Source organism: Empidonax traillii, unplaced genomic scaffold (assembly GCF_003031625.1).
Source record: "Empidonax traillii isolate 1590-97213 ecotype Southwest subspecies unplaced genomic scaffold, ASM303162v1 scaffold1097:size207311, whole genome shotgun sequence".
Taxonomy (NCBI): domain Eukaryota; kingdom Metazoa; phylum Chordata; class Aves; order Passeriformes; family Tyrannidae; genus Empidonax; species Empidonax traillii.
The window spans coordinates 159,576-183,530 of NW_020956290.1; the positions used below are offsets into that span (position 1 = coordinate 159,576).

At 51.2% G+C, this 23,955-nt stretch overlaps 2 protein-coding genes across 8 annotated transcripts in view; one reads left to right on the forward strand and one right to left on the reverse strand.

Moving 5' to 3' along the window:
• GDF5 (growth differentiation factor 5) overlaps positions 1-12,393 on the reverse strand; it is a 20,718-nt gene extending 8,325 nt beyond the window's left edge. Inside the window, exon 1 of the mRNA XM_027904828.1 lies at positions 12,383-12,393. The gene's annotated coding sequence lies outside the window, so the exon portion shown is untranslated. The remainder of the gene's footprint in view (positions 1-12,382) is intronic.
• Positions 100-23,955, forward strand: part of CEP250 (centrosomal protein 250) — a 25,918-nt gene continuing 2,062 nt past the window's right edge. For 2 of the 7 annotated variants that reach the window (XM_027904820.1, XM_027904821.1), the window contains exons 1-25: positions 1,520-1,723; positions 2,152-2,317; positions 2,878-2,984; positions 4,242-4,469; positions 5,002-5,098; positions 5,565-5,663; positions 6,399-6,560; positions 6,869-7,047; positions 7,492-7,674; positions 7,820-7,964; positions 8,213-8,359; positions 8,531-8,761; positions 10,539-10,732; positions 11,091-11,218; positions 11,362-11,531; positions 12,373-12,552; positions 13,647-13,781; positions 14,060-14,203; positions 14,659-14,939; positions 16,504-16,663; positions 17,221-17,533; positions 17,963-18,090; positions 18,287-18,407; positions 19,236-19,390; positions 19,881-22,496. In XM_027904820.1, coding sequence (XP_027760621.1) covers positions 1,677-1,723; positions 2,152-2,317; positions 2,878-2,984; positions 4,242-4,469; positions 5,002-5,098; positions 5,565-5,663; positions 6,399-6,560; positions 6,869-7,047; positions 7,492-7,674; positions 7,820-7,964; positions 8,213-8,359; positions 8,531-8,761; positions 10,539-10,732; positions 11,091-11,218; positions 11,362-11,531; positions 12,373-12,552; positions 13,647-13,781; positions 14,060-14,203; positions 14,659-14,939; positions 16,504-16,663; positions 17,221-17,533; positions 17,963-18,090; positions 18,287-18,407; positions 19,236-19,390; positions 19,881-22,496 — 6,516 coding nt within the window. In that variant the 5' untranslated portion in view covers positions 1,520-1,676. Of the gene's footprint in view, positions 197-733; positions 791-1,514; positions 1,724-2,151; positions 2,318-2,877; positions 2,985-4,241; positions 4,470-4,951; positions 5,099-5,564; positions 5,664-6,398; positions 6,561-6,868; positions 7,048-7,491; positions 7,675-7,819; positions 7,965-8,212; positions 8,360-8,530; positions 8,762-10,538; positions 10,733-11,090; positions 11,219-11,361; positions 11,532-12,372; positions 12,553-13,646; positions 13,782-14,059; positions 14,204-14,658; positions 14,940-16,503; positions 16,664-17,220; positions 17,534-17,962; positions 18,091-18,286; positions 18,408-19,235; positions 19,391-19,880; positions 22,497-23,955 lie in introns of those variants that run through there. The other 5 variants (XM_027904824.1, XM_027904822.1, XM_027904823.1 and 2 more) reach the window with 5 other exon arrangements.

Here is a 23,955-nt window from a genome sequence, read left to right on the forward strand (position 1 = left end):
CGGGTCCCTCCGTGCGGGCGGGAACCGCGACCCGGCGGGGCAGGGCCCTGGTGCGGCCCAGCCCAGCCCGGCCCGGCCCGGCCAGGCCATGGCGGAGGACGGGCAGCGCAGCCCGGGCTCGCTGCGGAGGCAGCTGCGGAGCGCGGAGGAGGCGCAGCAGCGCCAGGCGGGGCTGGTGCGGCAGCTGCAGGATGAGGTGAGGGGCGAGGGGTGCCCGCTCTGCTCGGGGGGGGATTCGGCGTGGTCTCCCCGGGGCTCCCCGCCCAGCCCGGAGCTCGGGGAACGGGGGCCCCGGAGCCGCCGCGGTCGCCCTGCCGAGCTCCAGGCAGCGCTGCTGTCCCGGCCTCCCTTAGCAGGGCTTGTCCGGGGCGGGAGCCGAGCTGGTTGGCTTGCAGAGGAAATTTGAAAACTCATTTCCTTCGCTTCAGGGGAGGTGTCCCCCTCGAACGCCCAGCCGCTGTCTCGGGGTAGGTGGTGGCCGTAGGCCCGGCAGAGCTGCCCACGTGTCTCCATCGCTGTCTCAGGTGAACAGACAGCTCTACACGTGAAAGAAACCCCGCCTCGGGCTCTGTCGTATCAAAGTGAAGCTTCTCTCTGTTGTAATCACTTCTTGTTGATTGTATCGGCATCGCTTGTGCTTGGGCTGTACAGACTCGGAGGAAAACTAATGCAGGAGGAACCAACTCTGTTACAAGCTGCCTTCACTCATCTTCATTCTCTGTATCCCCCCCAGGTGCTGAGGTACCAGGCTTGGTGTCGAGAGTTGGAGCAGCAAGTGAAGGACGGAGGGGTGAGTGTGCAGGTTGTGGACTTAAGAGAGTGTACGTAGCATTCCCAAGTGCAGACCTAAAAAACACCTCCACAATTCAATGACAGGAAAACAAGATTTTACTGTCTGAGAGTTTAGAGAAGCTCTCTGAGTTTTCCCATCAGTTTTGTCCAGTTGCCATTCTTAGGGCAGCCAGTATTCCCAGAAATGCTAGTCTGGAAAACCCAGCTGAGGATTTTAATTTTGTGAAAGAGTGCTTTATAGCTGCAGTAACCTTTGTCCTGGGTCTCAGGGGAGGACCGTGCTGCCTGTTACATGGTACAGCTGTCTTGGAGGAAGAACCAGTTGAAACACAGTGTTTTGGGAAGCAGGAATGCTGGTGTTCAACGTACAGATCTGGCTCTGTGCTTTTCTTTCTGCTTCACAGCTAAAGTAAACGTAGAAACTGAAAGGTAGAAAAGGAGAGCGTTCCCAGGCTTCAAGGCAGCACTTGAGGTCATGAGCTGAGGATACGTAGCTGTGAGGGAGTGTGGGAGAACTAACTAACAGTGGGAGAGTGGGGAGAGCTACTCACTGAGTAACACTCTTCCCTTCTCCTCCCTTCCTCCCTGTAGTCACTACACTGTTACATCTGGAAAAAGCCACGAGCTCCTGAGATACCCAGCTAATGGACAGGAAGGTGGTGGATGCTAGCAGTGGTGAAGGAAACACCAGCATTTGACTAAACATTTCCTTTCCTCTTAAGGGATCCCTTCCAGGCAGGTGGGAAGCCACAGCAGACCACAGCCTGGAGAAAGCCCTGCTTCAGGTGGAAGAGGAGCAGCAAAGGTACAAGGAAGAAGCATTTCTTCATACTTGGTCTCCTGGATGCTCATGAAAGTGAGGGAAAACTTGTCGGTGCTGCCTGATGTCCCCAGGGGAAGAGGTTGGGCAAGCTGCTTTGGCAGGAGAAAGGTCCACCATCTGTTTTCTGTGGTGCAGTAATAGTGCTGTGTGCTGAATGGCCCTGCTTTGAGTGGGGAGGGGGGGTGTATTCTGGGTGAAAGGTCCCTTTCCAGCCTAAATTATTCTGTGGTTCAGTAGGTGAGTGGCTCAGACAGTGCTAGAGAAAGGTGATGCATCCAGTGACCATCAGCATGAAGGAGGGGACAGGTTGTTAATTGTGGGCATCGTCAAGGATGAAGGGGAAAACAAAATCATAGGTGGACACGAAAGGCTCAAAGCAAGGAAAAGCAAATGAGTTTTTCATCACAGATCTTAGTCCTGGAAAGTGCTTTTGCTGCCTCTCAGACAGCAAAGTCAGTGTTGAGGCAGCTGGAAAGTCACAGGGATGCTGGAGAGCAGCTGTTCAGTGACCTCATTGCTGTTTCTCCCTTTCCAAGGTGTGAGAACCTGGCAGAAGTGAATGCTCTCCTGCGGGAGCACCTTGATAAAGCCACTGAGGTTAATTCAGCCCTCAGAGAAGATGTTGGGAAGCTGACGGTGGATTGGATGAGGGCCCGGGAGGAGCTGGAGTTGAAGGAGAGCGAATGGCGCCGTGAGCGTGAGGTAGGGATGGGCTGTGGGAATTCAGCCGTGATGCCAACTCGGGAGGAGAATGCATTTTGTTCCTGGCATAGAGAGCTTGCTGTGTGGAGGCTCTGCTGAGGATTGTTGGAGGTTTTGGTGTTGGTAAGCAGGACAGGAGTGTGAGAGGGAGGAGTGTCAGCAAATGGTGCTGGTGGGAGATGCCCACCTGCTGTGACTGTACTGCTGGGTCCTGAAGGCAAATGCTGGCTCTTGCTGGGCACTGTAGGGTAGTCACAGGAATGCTTGTCTTTTTAATAGTTACTAAAGCCTTATCTCGAGCAGCGGGGACCAGAGAGCTCTGTGTGTGTTCAGATTCAGAGTGGCCAAAGAGAGGAACAAGACAGGCCTCCTGTACCTGTTGTAAGGCAGCCTGACACAGGGCTTGGAGGGGCTTGTGTTTGTTTTCCTCCACAGAGGCTGAGACACCTCTGCAAGACGAGGGGATGCATCATGACCAGTTTGCTTCGCTGCTCTCCGCTGCTGCAGGAGAAGTGTGGGTGTTCCCTTCTTGGCATTTCTTTCTGTCTTTGCATGTTTAGCTCTATGACAGCTACTTAAGGGGGGAACACAACCGTCTACTCGGCCTGTGGCGTCAGGTGGTGGCGTTCCGCCGTCATTTCCTGGAAATGAAGACAGCCACGGACCGGTGAGTGGAAGTTAAGGCGAGCTCTCCTGCAGAAAATACACGGCATGTCTTCACACCTGCTTTTTGAACCTCGGTGTTGCATTAGTGACAGCAAAAGAGGGGATTTCTCCTCCTTTTTTTCCCCCTGGCAGTCAGAAGCAACGCTTTGGGCCGTTTTCAGAAGCGTTTTGTTTGCTGCTGGTTTTCAGGCAAAGCTGAGGAGCTTGAACCGTGAGCGCTGCAGAGGCCTTGAGCAGGTGACTCGGCTGTGGTGATTTGTGGGCACATGAACACAGGCACAGGCATGTGTGGACACCTGGGAGCAGGCTCACTGAAGCTGTGCGATGCTTCGGTGTATGGAGCAGTCCCTTGTAGAGAATGACAAAAACCTGCCTTGAAAATCTCACCAGGTTTCTTTTCCTGAGAGAAAGATCATTAATGCATATTTTATTTCCCTTTTCATTTCCAATATACATTTATTTTGATTGGTTTGTATCCATTTATTCATCTCCCAGTGTTGTTGAGAGAAAATAATAGCTTCTCTACGCTGTTACTGCATTTATCCAATTTATTTTGCTTAGTTTGATGCCTCTTTTTATGATTGTTTTCTTGTTCTTGGGCTCACTGAGGTTCCTTTCTCACAGTTGCCTTCTACACAAAAATAACATAGCCATCATAATACCTTCTTCTGGTGTCAGCATGCAATTTCAGACTCTGGGTTACTGTCAGCCATTTGTCTTATTTGGTTATAAATCTTCCCTATTGTGTCTGCCTGACCTGCTCTTTAACGTTTGTGTTATTTGTGCTTTTATGTTACAGCATTTTAGGCCAATTCTTAGACCCCTTCCCTGAAGTGTTTATTACGTAGGTGTGGTCATGAGCCTCTTAGCAGTCCAGGCTGGGATGATAACAGCACTTAAGGCTGATCCCCTTGAATAAAAGCTGGGGAGTTTGGTAAAATTCCTGAAATCTGTTAATGATAATCAAGAATATGTTAATAAAATAGAGCAGGAGCAACAATAATAGGCCTTCTGGCTGTGCCATATCTTTCTTCTTGTTTCTGAGGAGAAGACAAGCTCCTCCCTCAACTACCCAGAAGAGTCGTTGTTCAGCTGTCAAGATGTGTCCTGGTCCCCAAGTGTCACATGAATAACTTTCCCCAACAAAGTTGTCATCTCTCCTGCCAGCATTTCCTATTGCATGATTCCACGCTTCGGAAGTGAGTCAGCTGATAAAGATGGTGGTGTGAACTTTGGCTGTTTCTTGGTTCCTCTCCAGAGATTTGTCAGAGCTGAAGGCAGAACAGATGAGGCTTTGTGGGTCTATCCTAGTGAACTGCTCCCGCCTGAGCTCCAGCGTCCAGCTCAGGGAGTCCAGCACTCTGGCTAAACCTGTCCTGAAGGATCAGGCAGAGCAGCAAGTGGAACAGAAAATAAACCAGAAGACTCAGGAAGTGATGGCCTCACAAGTCAGGTGGGACCTGGAGAAGAAGGAGCTTCAAGACAGGTAAAGGTGTTTGAAACTTTGCTATTACAACCTAATCTTTTTGTTCACATTCAGAACACACCCATTCTGCACAGCCCTCTTTCTGTCCCCAGGCAAACTCTTGCCTTCAAGAAATCATCTGCCTGGCAGAGACTTCTGAGTAAGACAAGAGTGGAAAAGAGATTGCCTCTTAGAGTGATTCTTAGTTGATTCTTGATGAAAAACTGAGACCAGTATAAAGAGAACTGAGTCCCCATTGCTACTCAGGGCTGTGCTGGAGGAGGTGGGAGGAATTTGCCCAGGGCCATCACAAGCACTGTAGCACCTCTGTGCTGACGACTCCTTGCAAGATTCCTTGAAGGAGTGCAGAAGCCTTTGGGGCAAGAAGTGCCATTTCTCAACATGAAGCCTATTAACCTGTAGAGATAAGCACTGCCTTTGCTGTGTTTTCTGGGTTGAACTTTCTCTGCTATGCTTCCGGGAGCTGCTTTGCTATTTAACAGGTGATGGTGTGCAAAGCTTTTGGAATGGCACGTGGACCTTCTCTTCTCAGGGTGATGGAGCTCTCAGCCTTGCTTGTACAGTCTCAGAAGCAGAACGAGGAGAAGGAGAAGACCATGAAAACACTTAACGACACAGTGGAGATTCTAGTATGTTTTACCTTTACCTGGGAGATAGCCCAGGGTTTGCTCTCCAGCCTGAGCTTCCTCAAGAGGCAGAGCAGGAAAGATGCTCAGCATATGGGAACATCAGGCACCTGGCCAGACTCTTCCTTGTGAGTTTGGCAGATGTGGAGTCAGTTCAGGTGCAGGCAGTGGCAGAGGAACTGCAGGCAGTTTAGGTATCTTCCTCTGAGGGGTCACACCAATGCTCTTCTACCTTTGACTTTAGGTCTCTGGGGATCAAAGTTGCTTGGAGCTGACAGCTTAGTAGCAGTCTGTAAAAACCAGCTGTTGGTCTTCCTCTTCCTTTTAGCAAAGAAGAAATGGAGTAGATTTGGGCAGGAATCACTGGAATCACAGTGAAACTCATTGGTGTGACAACACTGCTGAGGATGGGAACACTGCAGATGGGAGCAGCTCTTCCCTGCCCACCCTTTCTTTATTCTGTTCTCAGGAATCAAGTTGGATAGAGAAAGAATTTGAAGTTTCATTGACTAAAAGTGCCAAAGAAGAGAATCTTTTCCTCCAAAAGCTCATAAAAAGTATCACTGAGGTGAGTACAGAGTTGGGACAGTACCAGAGTTGGTACAGAGTTGGTGGAGGGACCACATCTCTGTAAATTTGATTTTAAAGTACTTGAGGAAGGCAACAGACTAGCTCGGGGACCAGAGACACATGTTGTGTACTGACTGTGTTAACTGCCGTTGCCTCTTTAATTTTAGACCACTTTTCTGACATAGAACCTGTCCTAACTTGCAAGTTGCTGTCCTGTGACACTTCAGCTGAGCCACTAGAAGTTTCAGTCCCACTAAGGGAACGTGCTTTTTGGAATGTGCTTTGAGTGTGCTACTTGACATCTGTATTCCAGCGTTCCTTAGGCACTTCCCCCACCCTCCTGGAGCAATGGCTGTTGTTCTTCAGATTTTTACAAAAGGTTACTGACTCAGTCAATGCACTTGCCAACTCTGCTCCTTCCCTCTATGTTCACTGACCATTATAATCTCCCTGGAATTGCAACTGTTCAGGGGTAACCTCAACTTAGTCCTAAAATTCCCTAGAGGGAGGAGGGTTTTAACACACCTTCAAGAAAGTGAGCATTCAGGCAGCCTCCAGCTGCATTCAGAAATCCCTGGAGCACCTGTGGCCACAGGGACAAACTTACTTGGACTGAAGAGATGAGAGAACTGAGTTTTTAATGACTCCAGGGTGAAGTGAGGGGAAAAGAAGAGTAAGATGAAGGAAACCAAGTAGAATGAGCACAGACTAACAGCTTGATGTGGGCTCTCAGGTGGTGTTGGACGACAGTGACAGCCTGGTCAGCATTATCTGCACTGACAGTTCCCATCATGCACAGTCTGGGAACATCTTCTCCACTCCGAGACCGGTTGATACAGGGCATGCCTTTGGATTGGTTCTGGAAGCACTGGCAAGGATGCGAGGGGCAACACAGGTGAGACCTTGTGCTTGTCCAGCCCCTGGCCACAGGCTCAGCTGCTGATGCCTTGCTCAGCTGGACACCTTTCCACTTCCTCAGCCAGTTGAGCTCCTTTCTTTCTTGCCTTCACGCTCGTGGTCCTGCACTGCCTTGCTGGTCTCACCTGCTCTGTGTTCTGCTTTTCTCTCTTTGATCCCCACAGCCTCAGCACAGCTTTTGCCTTGACGGGAGCTGTCTGTGCTTGCTGCTGCTTCCATCTCTCTGGAGCCATCTTCCCTGCTCCTTACTGCTTGTTTGTGCTCTTTCCTTGTCTGTTCCTGCAGGCCCTGAGAGAAGAGCTTTCTGCAAGGGAGGACTCAAACAATTTCCTGCTGCAGCAGCAGAGACAGCAGGAAGAGAAGTGCAGGGAGGTGCAGCAAAAGCTTGAGAAACTGGAGGAGAAATGCAAGAGGTCCAGCAGCCACCAGCAGCACCTGCAGTCCTTGGTAGAGGAACTCAGGAGGTGAGTGTTTCCTCCTCCTGCATTCCAGAGGCAACCTGTTTCCAGAAGAGGGAGTCCAGAGGTGTTCAGAGCAAAGGACCCACCTGCCCTTCCACGAGTAGCCTCAGTGTGGCACTTCAGCATTGTCCTGTCAGGGCTTTTCGTGCTCTGCTGGGACTTCCAAGGCTGTCTCTGAGATGGGCAGCGATGGTGGAACACAGGATGCTGCCCTCTTGCCAAGATCTCTCTCTGAATGCTGTTCTTTGGGAGCCCTTTCCCAGCCACTGCCTCTCACTGAAGGAAAGCAAAAGCCTACCTTCCTTTTCCTCTTCAGCTCTTTCCTTGAAAGGGAGTGAGCAAGGTCTTCCTTAGCTTGCTGCCCCCAGCTCCATCCTGGAGTGCTGAAAATGGGATCTGTGACTCTCCGGGCCTCTTTGTTCTTCTGACCAAGCCTTGTCTCTGCAGGGACTGTGCAAATCTTGAGAAAACTAGGGAAGAGCTACAGCAACAGCTTGGATTAATGGAACAAGAAGCCTCTTGTCTACGTCAGAGTAAAGCTGAGCTGCAGCTGAAGGAAGAGTCAGCCCAGGCGGAAAAGGCAGAGCAGCAGGAGAGGATGGAGAGAGCGCGGCGTGACCAGGAGCTCCTGTGAGTGCTCAGCTTTCTCTGGGCAGGGGTGGGCAGTGCTGGGCTTGAGGAGTCTCCACATAAAGGAACAAATGGTGCACAAGTGCTCCTCGTTTGGAGCATAGACTGTGTCTTGATAAAAACCCTGCCTTTCCCCTCCTCATAGAGTGAAGGACTTGGCTGCACTTGAGGGAAAACACTCATCATTGCAGGGGGAGTTGTTAGTCGTGAGACAGACACTGGAGAAGTTGCAGCTTCAGAGGGATCTGCTAGAGCAAGAGAAGGATGAGCTTACCATGGCTCTGGAGAAGGTATGGACACCTTATTCCTGGACAGCACTTTCCAGATGCTGTTTCTGTCAGTAGAAGAGAGGGACCATGTTGTTCTCCATGGAAAATGGTGATTTGACCAGACTGACTGTTTGGGGTCGTGTATCTCCTTGAGCTGATTGGGAGCTCTGCCCTGGCAGTAAGTCAGAGACAGCCAGGGAGGTGGAGTTGCTGCCTGAAGTCCGGGATTCTGCTGCCTTTGTTGTCCCATTGTTCTTTTGCCTGTGCAGGCAGAGCAGTCGGTGGCAGAGCTGACAGGGGCTCAGAACGTGCTGAACGCTGAAAGAGCCGATCTACAGGCTGCAGCAGCGAAGATGAGCAGCATCAATGAAGCTCTTGCACTGGACAAAGTGCAGCTGAACAAACACGTGCTGCAGGTGAGCAGAGTTGCCAAAGGTGTTGCCAGGTGTTTGTCTCCAGCTGCTGCTTCTTCTCAGCCTTCTTGCCTGGGGACAGTCTGACCATGGCAATGTTCCTTTTGTGTCCAAGCCAAACCTTCTTAGTAATTCTTCCTGTACTTTATTTCTTCTGTGGTTCTCTGACTGTAGTTGGAGCAAGAGAAGGAAATTCTGTCAGCTAAAGTGGATGAGATGGAGAGAGCAAAGATCTCTGAGCGGGAGAAGCTGAACTTCTGTGAAAGAGCCAACGAAGAGCTCTGCACGGAGAAAGCCCAGCTGGAGCAGCTGCTGAAGGAAGCAGAGGAGCAACAGGAGGAGCTGCGGGTGCAACTGAGGGCACTGGGAGAGGAGAAGGCAGAAACCCAGGAGAAATTCTGTCAGGTGAGGCCAAAAAGGTGGTGTGTCCAGGTGGGCATTTGGCTGCTTGGCTGAGGGGAGCTGTACCTGTTAGATTCTGCAGTGGTTTGGTCAAGGGGACACATGGTAGTGCTGGAGGTCAAAAGGCTTTGTTTGCTCCTTTTTGGAAACGTGTGGATGGCTTGCAGAGCTGTTCTGTAGTTCTGAGCTGTCCTGTACTTCTACAGAGTCTTTTAGTCTACCTGTCTCTGTTGGCCTCTTTTTTGCTTTTGATAAGCTGCAAAGAGGCGATGGTGTTGCCCTTGAATCTGGGTGGGGCTGCTAATCTCACATGTGGCAAAAGAAACAAACTGTGTAGGTCTGAACCTTTTTTTCTGAAACAAAAAAAATGGGCTGCGTGTTTCTGTTGATGCTTTTTGTTGTGGAGTCTGCAACTTTCAAAACTCTGTTAGTTTGAGCCTAGAGAGCAGGAAAAAACTGCAGGTCTATGGCTACTGTCCCGTACTGCTAAAGAGAGTGAGGTCTTTGAATTCTTGAAGTTCCAGTTTAAGACATATGTGCAGTTTTGTGGCTGAAAAGCTGCCTGGGGGAAGGGGTTTTGGGAATGCTGGTGAACAGCAGTTGCAGGTGAGCTGTCAGTGTGCCCACGTAGCCAAGATGGGCAAAGGCATCCTGGCTTGTATCAAAAATAGTGTGTTAAACAGGACCAGGGCAGTGACCGTCCCCATGTGCTGGGCACTGATGAGGCCTCATCTCAAATCTTGGAGTCAGTTTTGGGCCCCTCACAACAGGAAAGACATGGAGGGGCTGGAGCATGTCCAGAGAAGGGAACAGGGCTGGGGAAGGGGCTGGAGCAGCAGGAGCAGCCAAGGGAGGTGGGGAGGCTCAGCCTGGAGAAAAGGAGGCTCGGGGAGACCTTCTCGCTCTCTGCATCTCCCTGAAAGGAGGGTGGAGCCAGGGCGGGGTTGGGCTCTGTGACCTGGGATCAAGGAACAAGAGGAAATGTCCACAAGTTGTGCCAGGGGGAGGTTCAGATTGGGTATGACAGGATAACTGTGAGAAAAGGGTTTGTTTCTTTTCTGTTAGTCACAATTTTGGAGGATCTGGTAGGTTTGGCAAATACACAGCAGAGGTTTTATAGTGAAGAAAACAGCTCAAAAAGCACAGTTAAGCTACATTAGACAACTTCTTTGTGTAAGGAAATGCTATTGTTGGTGTGAACTGCTGTACAGATAGAGTCTGCTTTGGTCACATCACTCAGACCTGCATAAATCACGATATGACTGCTCCCCTCAAGGGCCATTTCCCTGCCGAGCATTCCCTTGCACACACAGCTGCTTTGTACACTGAGGGAGGGGACACTTTCACGTGGGGGTTTTTTCCCAGAAGAAATCCTGTGTATTTTCACTTGATTCAGTGAGAAAAATTGCTTCTGCTCAACCTTCCCTGAAAATTTCCCGCCCTGGAATAGATTGCTGGAAATTTCCTTTGCCAAGTGGCAGCTCTGGAAGATGCAGTAATTTTGCACGACAGCACGCTGTTTGGAGTAGGGATGTTTGTTGGGAAGGAGGTGTCTGGTCCCAGGCAAACCAGAAGGGCCTGACACATCACTTCCAAGCTGGCAGTGCCAGTGCCTTTTGGCAGCCCGGGGTACCAGTACTGCGTGCGGCAGACGCTCTGGAACTCTCAGCCCGCAGCGTGGGAGCTCTTTGTCCTCCGGCCGACGCCGAGGTGGCACTGGCTGGCTCTGCACGGGGCTCTCGAGGAAGGACTCGAGCTGGAGTGTGTGTCCACCTCCCAGGTTTCCCAGGAGAAGGAGTCGGCTGGCAGGGCTCTGGAGCAGCTGCGCCAGGAGTCCTCCCGCCAGGAGCGCGCGCTGGCCCAGGCGTGCAGGGAGAAGGAGCTGCTGGGGCGGGAGAAGGCAGCCCTGGAGGTGCGGCTGGCAGCCACGGAGCGGGATCGACACGGCGCTTCCCAGCAGCTGGCAGAGGCCAGGTAAGGGCAGGGGGGACACCCTGGGCGGGACGTGACTGAAGGGCTGGAATGATGAAGGTGGGAAGCGCTACGCGGGGCTTTAATGCATCCTCTGTGCTTTTCAGGTGTAGATTTGCTGTTGAGGTCAAATTGGGCCAGGCTGTCTGCCCTAGGCCAGGCCATAAGGAAGGCTTGGGCATTCCCTTGGAGGGCCCTGCTTTGCTATGGAAGTGGCACAAATATGCCTTCTGTATTCAAGTTTCCATGCCACCCATTTTCTGTACTCAGGTGTGGGGATCTTGAGCCACGTTATTCTGGAATAATCCCTGTGGGTGTCAGGAGCAAGAAACTCCTTCCTCTGTGTGTTTGCATCTTGTAGGTCAGTGAAGGAGACCCTGGAATCCAGCCTGTTTGCAGCCCAGCAGCAGGTGTCTCAGCTGGAGATCACCAGGAGTCACCTGGAAGCTCAGCTGCACACAGTCACACAGGCCAAGGAGGTGATCCAAGGTGGGAGCTTTGCGTGCTTTGTTTCTGGTGACACCCCGGCCTAGAGAGGCTGCTGTAAAGCCACCTCTGTCTGGAGGGCTTCTGAGGCCCAGAGGGGCTGGAGGTCAGTAAAGACTGAATCTTGCCATTGGTCATGTTTGCAGGGGAAGTGAAGTGCCTCCAACGTGAGCTGGAAGCAGAGAGAGCCCTCAGGAAGCAGGAAAGGGAAGACATGGCCCAACAACTCCTGCAGGCAGAGCAGCAGTATCATGATACCCTCAGGCTTGAGGAAACTGCTCACCAAGGGGAAATAAAGAAGCTCCTGCAAGACCTGGTAGGAGACAATATGCTTGTGAATTGTTCAGGCCAGCTCTGTGGGCTGGTTTAGCAGCATCAGAGTCTGAGCGTGGGAAATGGCAGCAATCACCTGCCATAGGCCTCACGCTGCTGGGCCAGGCAGCAGAGCCAGCAGCTGGGACTTGAAGGCAGTGGAAGACCCAGAGGATGATGCTGGGACAGTAAATGCAGCCACAGTTTCAGTGTGGGTGTAAGATGAGTTGCAGAGCAGGTTGGGTGGTCCCCACCCCAAGCGTGGCAGCCAAGGGCAGGATCAGACCCAGCTCCTGCCTGCCATGGAGCAGATGCCAACAGTGCTGCCAGCTGCAGTCAAGGGAACTTGGTTCCTCTCTTTCTGCCCTTGCCCAGGGGACAGAGGGATCAGCTTTGGGCTTGAAGTGTATGGAACAGGCCCCTTATCCCTTGTCCTTCAGTCCTCGTGCCTGGGCCATGGGCCCCCTCCTCGCCCTGCAGATCATCTGCACCTGCTCATGGCTGGCAAGGGAGGGGAGCTCTGAGCAGAGAGAAAGCCTGAGGAGAGAGGTGCCAGGAAACAGGCAGCCAGCAGACACGGCATGGGGTTATCTCCTTGTCTTAGTGGTTGGACTCATTGCTCGTAAAGGTCTTTTCCAACAGAAAGGATTCCATGACTCCCGTGATTCTTGCACCTGCTGACCCTCCTGTCAAATTCCGTGGTAATAGTTCAAGATTTCTGGAGGGCAGAAAGCCACCCCCGTGCTCTGTTCAGGTTGGGGGTTGTGGGAGGGATAAGGCATCACATTCTTCTGTGAAGAGCTTGGCTGGCACTTCAACTGGAAGACTTTTCCTCCCCTCATCAGGCGAGCGAACGGGAAGAGCACCATGCAGAGATGCAGAAGATGCTGAAGGAATGGGAAAAAGGGAAGGCAGAGACAGAAGAGGAGCACGAGAAGATTCTGTTTGAGATGAGACAGAAAGTTGCCACCCTGCAGGCTCAACAAGAAGAAGAACGAACGAGATTGGAAAATGCCAAGCAAGAGGTAAAGCCTGTGAGAGGAGAATTGAGGTGTTTTTGCAAGGCTGGAGCTGTGGGAGATGGCAGGATGTCGGGCTGTGTGGAGCATGTCCTCCACATCTTCTGCATTGCATTTGGAGGGGTGAAAGGTGAACAAGGCTATCTTCAGGACTAGGAATGAGACCTCTCATAGGAAACCAGGCAGAAATGTCACCTTTGTGGTGACATTTTTGTGCTTATATTGTGTAAGACTCATCTCAGAGTATCTTCACTTTCTCCTAACGGTTCCCTTGGGATGTTTTCTAATATGTGTTTGTAGCCAAACTGATTCTGTGGTACTGAATCCCTGGGAGGTTTTCTTTAGTGGGAACGGGGAGGGCACAGCAGGAACGATGACTATAGAAAAATCTTTGTAAAGCCTCCTCTGGAATATTTCTGAACAGTAACTCAGAGATGTCTTCTGGGCTGTGCTTTAAGTCACTTCCTGGGAAGCAGTTCTGCATTTTGATCTCCTGTGCCAAAGCAACCGTGTCACACACTGAGAGCCTCCCTTGTGCCCTCCCCAAGGTGCTCTCCATGCCGACTGCCTGGGGACAGCAGCACCGCCAGCCCAGCACTCAGGGGGGACAGTGTGTCCCTGGCATGTCAGTGTGTCCCTGGCATGTCAGTGTGTCCCTGGCATGTCAGTACTTTCTAAAGTCACCTTAAGAGCTTGAAATTGAAGTAATTTTCACCAGCCTCCTACTTAGAACACATCAATTTCCTGTTCCCTTCAGCCCTCAGCAGCTTTGCATTTGCTCTGCTGCTCACGAGGTGCAACAGTCGCTATTGAAAGACAAGGTGGACGGGGCAGAAGAGGAGGGACACCCTCAGCAGCACAGCCAGACAGCAGGGAAATGCCACCCATCTCCTGGCAGATGACTGAGAGTCTGTTGGGGCTTCAGGCATGGATGAGCCATATTTTGGTGCCAGTCTCCCTTGGGAAGCTGTGTCTCCCCGTGGGCAAATGAGGGCCCAGGAGAGCAGCAGCAGCACAGTGCTCTGAAAGGGCGTGAGCCCATCAGTCCTTGTGTCCTGACACACACATGTTGAACCCGACTGCTCTTTGTTTCTGTGCAGGTCCTGCTGGAAAAGCAGAACGAGAAGAGTGTTCTGTTAGAGACACTGCTCCAAACTCAGGGAGAGCTAAGCCAAGCCTGCCAGCAGGTCCAGCAGCTGAGGCAGGAGATGCAAGAGCAGCAAGAGAAGATGCAGGTAAGCCTGAGTAGCCAGGAAACAGAGTGAAGGGCAGTACCAAGGCCATAAAATGCAGGTCCTGGGACTGAGGAGGCAAGGATTAGTGCAGGCACTGAAAGCACAGAGCCTGGTGAGCTCCAGAGCTCAGCCCCAGGAAAGGAAGGGTTGCAGTGGAAGTGGAGCTGGGTAGAGGAGACAAGAGAATTGCCTGAATGAATGGGATTTTGAGACAGAAAGGAGAGAAAGCTGAGCCTGAGGGAAGGTCCCAGGAACTTGCTCTGCATTTGTGTTTCCAGACCATCAAGGCAAAGCTGGAAGCAGAGCTTCAGGAAGCTCAGAGGGAACTCCAGGCAGTGGAGAAGAGGCACAAAGAAGAACTTGAAAGCATCCAAGAGGAAATGAGCCACCTCCTTGAGCAGAGGGAGGATCTACAAAAGCAGGTGTGTGAAGCAGCAGCAGCCACCCTACAGTCATGCAGCAGGTGGTCTGTGCCCCTTGTTGCCTTTCCCTTGCAGAGCAGCAACTGATGAGCTGATCCCTCTGACTGCCTCCTGCTCTGGGCTCCATGGCAGCTGCTCTGGAGGACACTGCCTGGTCTGCTGAATCTCAGCTGCTGCCCTGGACTGCTGGGCTAGTCCTTTGGCCTGCTGGGCAGCAGTCACCAGCAGGGGTTTCTGCTGGCCTCTTCCTGCTGGCCTTGCTTTGGGAACTGGTTTCTCAGATGCCCTTGGTGACCCCCTTAGATTCTGAAAGAAGTCATCCATATCCGTTGAGAATCTGATCCCCTTGGGACAGGGTGGAACTGCAGGTTGTCCTTTGCCTTTCCTCCCAGTCTGTGATGTTGCTGACAGCCCCAAGCTGTGGTCTCTGACTGCTTTTTTTCTTTTGACTGGAGGTGGGGCACTGGACATCTCAGCTTGCAGCCTGCAGAGAGTCCCAGGAAGCCGCTGCCCACAAAGCTCAGCAGGACGTGAGCGAGGCCCAGGAGCTCTCAAGGCAGAAGGTGCTGGAGGTTGAGAAGCTCCGGAAGATCCTGGAGGAGGCTGAACAGGAGAAGAAGGAGCAGGAAGTTTGTCTGCAGAACTTGCAGAGCGAAAGGAGCCGTTGGGAAGAAACAGAGCGGCAAAACTCAGAATTTCAGGCTTCGGTGAAGGCCTTAGAGAGGGAAAAAGCCAGGTAAATGAAAGCCTGTGGGACTGTGCTTTCTGTGTCATGGGTTGCCTCTTTCCAATCTTCGCCATCTGCAAGTGGCTCTGGTAGCATTTTCCTAAATGGCAGTTCTGAACTATCCATGCAGATGTGTTTCATTCTCTTGATGTTGTGTTTCATTTCCTTTTAAACCTTCAGCTACAGTTTTTTTCTGAAAACAAAGGCTTTTGGAGTAGTTGTCAGTCCTCCTTCTTGTCCTTTTTTAAGACCAGAGTGACATTTGCTGTCTCCCAGTCCTCAGGCACCTCTCCTGATCTCCATGACCTTTCACAGCTGATCTTGAGCAGCCTCGCTGTGGTGTCTGTGAGCTCCCTCAGCTCTCATGGGTTCACTGGGGCCATGGACTTGTGGATGTCAAGTCTGCCCAGGTGTTCTCTAATCTGATCCTTCTTGAAAGGAGGACTTTCCAAGGAATTTCCAAAGGGAAGTCTTGCTTCCAACACTCTTTTGCCCTGGTTTCCTGGGTGAAAGATCTCTGAGGGGTGGTCTTGTCAGTGCAGACTGATGTAAAGAAGGTGCTCAGTAACTCTCTGTATCCTCTGTCACCAGGGTCTCCCCTCTATTTAGGAATGGACACACATTATCCTTTGTTTTCCTTTTGTTATTGATGCATTTGAAAAAGCCCTTCTTGCTGTCTTTGACATCCTTGGCCAGATTTAACTCCAGGTGGGCCTTGGCCCTTCTCATTTCTGCTTACTCTGATGAACTCTCTGTGTTCATTTCCAGTGGCCTGACTTCGCTTCCATCTCCTGTGTATTTCCTGCTTCCACTTGAGTAATGACAGCAGTTCTTTGTTTATCCTCACAGGTCTCTTGCCCCCTTTGCCATATTTCTTGCTCACTGGGATGCATTGTTCTTGAGCCTGGAGAAAGTGATCCTTGAATATCAACCAACACTCTTAGACCCCTTTCCCTACAGGGCCTGTTTCCATGGGATTCTTTCAAGAAGATCCCTGGAGAGGCCAAAGTTAACTCTCCTGAAATCCGTGGTTGTAATCTTACCTTGCTGTCCTGCATCCTCCTTGCCCCCAAGAGAACTCCACAATCTCACGGTCACTGCAGCCGAGGCTGCCCCCCAACCTCACCTCTCCAACAAGGCCTTCCCTGGTTGTCAGGATGAGGTGGAGCAGCACACCATTCCTTGTGGGATCCTCCCCTGCTCTGACAGGAGGTTGTCATCAGTGCTTTTCAGGAACATCCCGGACTGTGCTGCTTTTCCAGCTGTTGTCAGGGTGGCCAAAGTGCCCCACAAGAACCAGGATCTGTGACTGTGAGGTTGCTTCAAGCTGCCTGTAGAAAGCCTCATCCATTTCTCTTCCTGATCAGGCTGCCTGTAGCAAACACCCACAGCAAGGTGACCCTTACTTGTCTTTTATCCTGTCCCATGAGCTCTCAACTTGCTCATCATCCACCCCAAGACAGAGTTTGATACAGCCAGAGTGTTGTCTCACATAGAGGGCAACTCCACCACCCTTTCTTGAGGCACCCATCAAAGAATGCCTTTCACTGCCATCTGCTGCTTTGTTCCACAGGCTGACTCTGTGTCTGGAAGAGAAGGAACTGAGCCTCAGAACCCTGGAGGAAAAGAACCTTGCCCAGCAGAACCAAGTGTCTGAGCTCCATTCCGCTCTTCACCAGACCAAGCAGCTCCTTTCAGACCGCACAAGAGAACTGCAGGAGCTCAGCAGCCAGGTGACCTGTGCACTGGTATCTTCTTCTCCAGGGACATACAATACCACCTGCAGCTTGTAGGCCCCCACTGGATTCCCCTCCCAGCAGCACCCACTGCTCTTGTGCTCTGCCCAGGGATGCTGCACCTTGAGGCCAAGGCTGGATCTGGTGTCTCCTGCCTGTGTTTGCCCCTGTTCTCTCCTGGGTCCCAGTATGAGTTCTCTGAGGAGAAACAACAGACTGCTTTGAGCTTCTTCATCCCTGTGTTCCCAGTGTTGTCCCTGATGGAGTTTGTGCCTGTGCCAGGCACGGAGCAATGTGGGGACACAGAGGTGGCTCTGGCAGGCTGGAAAAGACACCTCATCTGGTGTTTTGGAGCTGCACCACCAGGGATGCCCATTGTCTCCCCTCTCCCTGTTTGGAGCTCCTTGTTCTCCATTGGAATGCTTGGCTTTGTGCCTTCTGTTTCTGGTGTGTCTTGTGCTTGAAGGAATTTGTCCTTTGTTCCTCACCCTACTGCCCTCTCTGCTGCCTCAGGAGCAGCCCAGTCCCTGACACTGTGTGCACCCACGTTCCAGATGCAGCCCCTGCAGGAAGCAGTGAGGGAGAAGGAGGCTGCCCTGGCAGCTCGAGAGGAGCAGCTGCTGCAGGCCCTGGAGGAGTCTCGAGCAGGAGAACGGAGCTTGAAGGACTCCCTGCACACGCTGGAGGCCGAGGGGTTTGAGCTGCGTTTGAGGCTCCGGAGCTCCGAGGAGAGGGAGGAGGCCTTGGCCACAGAGTGTCAGCAGGCCAACAGAGCCCACCAGGAAACCCAATCCCAGCTGGACAAGCTGCTCTTGGTTCTCCACCACATGATGATTGACTGCAGAGACTTGGTCACTTGGAGCTCAGGCAAGTGTGGCAGGCTGGGTCAGTGTGTCTGTAGGGCACGTGTGGGAGAGCAGATGGAGGAGGGGATGGTTCGTGGTCATCCTGGTCTGACAGACTCATCCCTTCGCCTTAGGCTGGCTCAAGCCTTGGGAAATTTTGAAAGCTTGACATCCTTGCAGAGACACAAGTCTGTGTTTGTATGTGGAGAAATGATCAGCATCAGAAAGGCCTGAGTCCTGTCGAGGCACAGGGCACGTGCAGTCGTCCTTGGGGCAGCACTGACATTAGGGGTCATCAAAATAACGTCAGCCTGTGACACATGGCTTGGTGCAGGGCAAACTCTAGGATGATGATGGCAAGGCCATGGACAACTTCTCCTGTGTAAAAAGAGGCCTTGTTTGTTGGAGACCCTTGGATAAACTTTTGAAGCAGAATATCTTCTCTCCTCAGAACAGGGTCATGTTGTGGGCCTAACTGCTTCTCCAGCCAGGGACCTCCCCACAGAGCTCACGGTGGACAGAGTGGCAGCAGCCCTACAAGACCTGCATCAGCACCTGGAGCAGACTCAGAAAGATCTGGTAATGTGTGCCCTGGACACCCAGAAATCCTGTCCCACTGCTGGACAAGCAGAGTGCCAATGCCAGGACGGGTGTCAGTCCTTTTGGGGGAGGTTGGCTCAGTGCCATGGGAAGGAGGGAGGATCATGATCACAGCTACCATTGCTGTGCCAGCAGTGGCTCTGAGAGGTGATTCTGCTCCTCTTAACTCTTCCAGAATGACACCAGGAAGAAAACACAGGTCTTGGAGCTGGAACTGAGCACGAGGCAGGCTGAGAGGGACCACTGGTGTGCCCGCAGTCAGGAGCTGCACAAAGAGTTGGCTGAAAGCCAGGAAGGTACAGCTTCTCCTTTCCCCTCCACTGCCCATCCTCTCTGGCCAAAGGGGATCTCTGATGCCACACAGAGGAAAAGTGCAGTGCCTGGGAATGGGAGAGGAGAAAAACAACCATCAGGAGACCTCTCCTTAGACATCTCAGGGAAAGCTTTTGATAGAGAAAGATCCCATGGCTGGCAGTGCATCTGGCTGTGCTGCAGGGGAACCTGTGCAGAGTGGTGCCTTTCAGGTCCCATGTCCCTGCTAAATAGGTGTAGCTTGATGCCTGAGCTTGCCTCCAAACTCCAGGCCATCCCAGAGCCTCCAGAGCTATTGGCCTCTCTGTAGCATGGCTGGACAGGCATCCCCACTCCTTTCTCTGTCTTTGTTTGCCCACTCTGCACATCAGAACTCCATCTCAGTGCCTTGTTTCCCTTGTCTCAGACTCTCTCTCAGCTATCCCTGGTCAATCAGTGCTGTCCTAGTCAGTCTTCACTTTTGCTTCCTTTTCCTTTGGGCCCCTGGGTTTGACTCTCCCCTCTTGTCTGTCCCTGTTCCATCCATGTCACTCCTCCCTGCTTCTAACACCGTGGCTGAGGTGCTGCCATGCCCTCAGCCCTGCTCTTTCAACAAGCAGAAAGGCAAATACAATTTCATGTTCCTCAGATTCTTGCCCCTTTCGTTCTTTCTTTTTTTCTCTGCCTGGAATTTTCCTGTCAGCTTTGTGAAGCCCTTGTGGGTTTAGGGCCTGGGTAACACAGACAGGCAGAGAAAACACTGCTCTAGTGTCTGCAGGATGCACATCGGTTTGGTTTTGCTTTGCTCTTCCCCTTCCCCTGTCCTGCTGCAGCGCTGTGGACGGCAGAACACAAGAGGGATTCTCTGGAAGCTGCCCTGAAGGAAGAGGCCTCTGCAAGGAAGGAGGAGGCTGTGACTCTGCGTCAGGAGGTGGAGTCTCTGCAAAGGAGAGTGGAGAGCATGGAGGAGCAAGGACAGGATGTGCTGGTGAGGCTGGCACGTGCCACGAAGGGCCATTTCCTAGCTGGTTTTGGACCATCCTCTCGGAGATGGTACCACAGCAACTCTCCACAGGAGAGGTCGAAAACCACCCCCTCTTGCCCCACACCTAGCAGAGGAAATGTTGGGGTCCTTTGCTCTTCCCTTCCTTCCCAAGGGAGAGCACATTGTCAGGGCACTGCCTAAGTCATTCTTAGTCTGGACTTGAAATTCTGACTGCAGTTCTGGCTGCTCCTTCCCAAAGGAACACTCGAGTAGAGCTCCAAGAGGTTGGGGAAGGGCAGAAAGGAAGCTGGGAATGGCTGAGGGAGCTGGAAAGATGCAGTGTAAAGGGGTGCCAGAAGGGTCTGCAGCACCCCAAGAGGCAGGGAGAGAGGGGCAGCCCGTGCCTGCCACTGCAGCAGGAGCTCAGATATGCTCTGAAGAGCAGACATAAGAGATGGGATGACTGATGACTCTTTTTGTCCCTGCTTTGCAGCGTGAACGGGACAGGCTGCAAGCAGAGAAAGAAAAACTGGAGCGTCAGGTCAAACTTCTTGAGGAATCAGTGACAGCCTCTGAAACCCGAGCAAATACAGCAACAGACAGGAATCACTGCCTTGAACGAGAACTCCAAACCGCCCTGTCCCTCTTAAAAATTAAAAATGAGGAAGTGGAAAATCAGATGGAGAAAATGGAGATGCTCCAGAAAGAGGCAGCAGAGGGCAAAGCTTTACAGGAGAATCTGGCTCGTATGACTGCCATCCTGTCCGAGAGGGAGAGGGAAATGAAGATGTACCAAGAGCAGGTGAGAGTCCTGGAAAAGCAGAAAGAAATGCAAAAAACTGCTCTCAATCAGGTTATTAAGGACATAACAGAGAAAGAAAAGAAGACAGAATCTCAGCAAGAACAGATAAAGGAGCTGGAGAAGCAGCAAGAACAACAAAGGATTGCTTTAAGCAAAGAGCTGGAAGAGAGAGAGTGGGAGATGAGATCCCAGCAAGAACAAATACAGGAGCTGGAGAAGCAGCGAGAAGTGGAGAGGGCTGCTGTCAGCAAGGTGAGCAAGGAGCTGGAAGAGAGGGAGCAGGAGATCAGATCCCAGCAAAAACTGATAGGGGAACTGGAAAAGCAGTTAGAATTGCAGAGCACTGCTGTCAGCAAGGTGAGCAAGGAACTGGAAGAGAGGGAGCAGGAGATCAGATCCCAGGAGGAGAAAATAATGGTTCTGGAACAACATGGTGCATCACAAGTGAGAAATCTGCTTGAGGATCTTGATCATGTGAAGGGCAACCTGAAGGAGAAAAACTTGGAGCTTCTTTGTCTGACTCAGCAGATCCAGGAACTGGAAAAGGAGAGAGAACAGGGGAAAACGCTGCACACAAGCCTTGAACACCTGAGGGCAGCTCTTAAGGACAGAGAGAGTGAGTGTGACACTCAAAGGGAAGAGTTAAAGCTCTTGCAGCAGCACAAGGAACAGCAAGAGGGGCATCTGCAAGAGCTTCTTGGTGAAGTAGAAAACATGACACTGTCTTTATCTGAAAAAGAACGAGAGCTTGAGTCACAACAAAGGCAAATGCAGGAAGTTGAAGAAGCCCTGGAAATGCAGTTAAGGACTGCCCGTGAGCAACTGGAGCAGACCTTGGCAACCTTGAAAGAAAAGGACAGACTCATAGACACCCAAAAGCAGCAAACAAGGAGCTATGAGGAAAAAACAGAACAACAGATGAGTGGCTTGCACAGAGACTTAGAATACACTAGGACAGTACTGAAAGAAAAGGATGTCATGATTGAATCTCAGAAGGAACTGATTGAGACCCTCCGAAAGCAACACGAAGAATCTGAACAGCAGAAGGAAATCCTACAGCATCTCCAAGTGGAACTAAAGGAAAAAGAGCAGGAGATTTTATCCCTTAGAAAGCAGTGTGAGGCATGCAAGGAAAATGAGGAAGAGCATGAAGCTGAGCAAACAAATTTCCAAGCAGCAGCACTGACTCTGAAAGAAAGAGAAGAAAAGATCTGGGTTCTGGAGGAGGCCATCTCTAACCTTCAACAGCAAGAGGAGGAGACAGCAGGGCAGACTAAAGCTGTCGTGCAAAAACTGGAATATGCTGAGTCCTCTTTAGAAGCCAGAGATCAAGAGAGAGCGTCTTTCGACGAGCACGTCCAGGACCTTCGAGAGCAGAAGGAGGTGGAAGGCAGGCAGGCTAAGAGTCTAGAGCAGGATCAAGACAAAATGAGGCAGATGTTGCAGGAGAACCATTTGGAGTTCCTCAAGCAGACAGAGCAAATGAACACGTTCCAACTCCATGAAGAAAGCATGAAAGTAGCACTAACATTATGCCAGAAGCAGATAACTCTGCTTGAGGAAGTGGTCAGGAAGAAAGATGAAAACAATGAAACCCTTCTGCAAAAACTCCAGCGCCAAGAAGAAGTACTGAAGACTTGGCAGGATCTCCAGCTTAGGCCAGCTGAGAAGAATGAAGAGGTTAGACATGAGGGAGAGCAAGAGAAGCTGCTGGAAGAAGCCTTCCCTGAGAGAGAAGGAGAGACCACGGCTCAAAGCGACCAAAAGGAGTTAGAAGAGATAATAAGAGCTCTTCGGGAAGATCTCCAGCACATTCAGCAGACTCTGATGAAGAAGGATGAAGAGATCAAATACCAAACAGACAGAGTCAGGTATTTAGAGGAGACACTGTCAGGGAGAGAACAAGAGCTAAGGAGGGAGAGCCAACTCCTGAAAGAATTAACATCAGCTTTGCGATGGAAAGATGAGGGGGAGACCCTAAAGAAACAAATCCAAAACCTCCAAAAATGGGAGGAAGAAGCAATAGAGAAGAGGAAAGTTCTCCAGGAGAGAGACCATCTCTTGCAAAGGCAGAAGGAGCTTACCCAACAATGGCAAGCTGAGAGGAAAGCCAGTGGGGAGGAGCTGGAGTGTGTGGCTGCTGCTTTGAGGCAGACACAAAGCAGAGAACTCCAATGGAGAGAGAAGGCCCAAGTCCTGAGGGCTGCCCTTAGCAAGAGTGAAATGGCCAAAGGGACTCTGCTGAAAGAATTAGATGTCCTGCAGAGAATGGTTTCAGAGCGGGACACGGACCGATTTCATCAACAGGTAGGCACTGGGATTGGTTTTCAACTCAAACATCCATGAAGGGTTCCAATGATGTTTCCTTCCAAGAGGTGGGAATATAAATTCCTGTCAGTACAAGAGCTGTTTGGGCAAAGCAGCCAGGTCTGCAGCCAGCAGCCTTGTCTGTCTGGCTCCAGCAGAGACCATTCACTGTGATAATGTCTCCTGGCAGGCCTGGAACAACTGACACAACTATGGAGCTTGCTGTTCAAATCAGCTCCAGTCCAAGAGCTGGGCATGGGGAACTGGTTCTGTGCCCAGGCAAGCTCAGCCAACACGTGGTGGCTTGGATTTGGCATGGAAAGGACAGGGAGCTGCTGACCAGACTGATGTAGTGAACTTAGCAGAGTTTTGTACCGATGGCTGAACAGCAGCTGCACTGCTGGAGCTTAGAGGATGCTCTCAGACATGGAGGTTTCTGAGGGACAGCTTGCCCAGTGTTCTAAAAAGAATGGGATTTATACCATTGCCCTGGTCAGGTTAAAGGCTTCATTGCTCATTCAGGACATGCTTGTGCCCCTGTCCAAAAAGCACTAAGGTAAATTTGTGTGGATTTCTCCAAGGTGAACTGATCCAGGTCCTGCTAGTGGAACAGCTGCAATAGCCTGTGCTGCAGCTTTGCCAGGAATTTGCCAATATTCTGGCATTCCATTAGTGTACTGATGTAGAGAAAAACTACCAAGTAAACACTGTATTTATGCATTATACGTTTACACATGATTTGAGAAGTATTACTGGCAGCCTGATCAGGATGCTGACAGGTCCTGTGACCTGCTGATGGGAAGCAAAGAAGTGACAAGTGCAGGAAATGTGAAAACAATGGAAGATTTCAGTTCCATCCACGTAGATCAGCTGGGCGAGAGCAGGTGATCAGGAAATGCAGTTGCATCCACAGAGATTGGTTTAGTGCTGGTGGCAAGACTACATTTATCAATGCTCCAAGAAGTTCATCAGGAAAGGCACGACAGGGGAGGTGACTCCTGACTAAGTTCAGAGCAGTGCACATGGCTTGATTGATAATGTGATTTTTTTCCACAGAGCAGTCCTGGATGAGGATGTAACAGGTAAAGAGAACAGAGAACAAACCTGTAGTGTCCAGCCACTGCAGAAATACATACTTCACCCACAGCTTGCACATGTTTGGTTGTCTAAGGACAGAGAGTAGAACTCCAGATAGGAGGATGTACAGTGGGAGTCAAAGAGGATGACCAAAGGTGGTAAATAACTTCCCTAACAGGAAGGTGTAAATGTGGAAGTCTTCACGATGGGCATGAAATGGCTGAGAGAGGGAGCTGGAGACACTCTAGAACTTTGTAAAACTATGAAGTGGCTGAATAGGAAATGAATGTTTGCAGTCTCTCTCAAAACCAGAATGGGCGACACTGAACAAAAGTAGCAGAAAGCACATCCAGAACAAACAGCTCACTTCTCCAAGCTGATT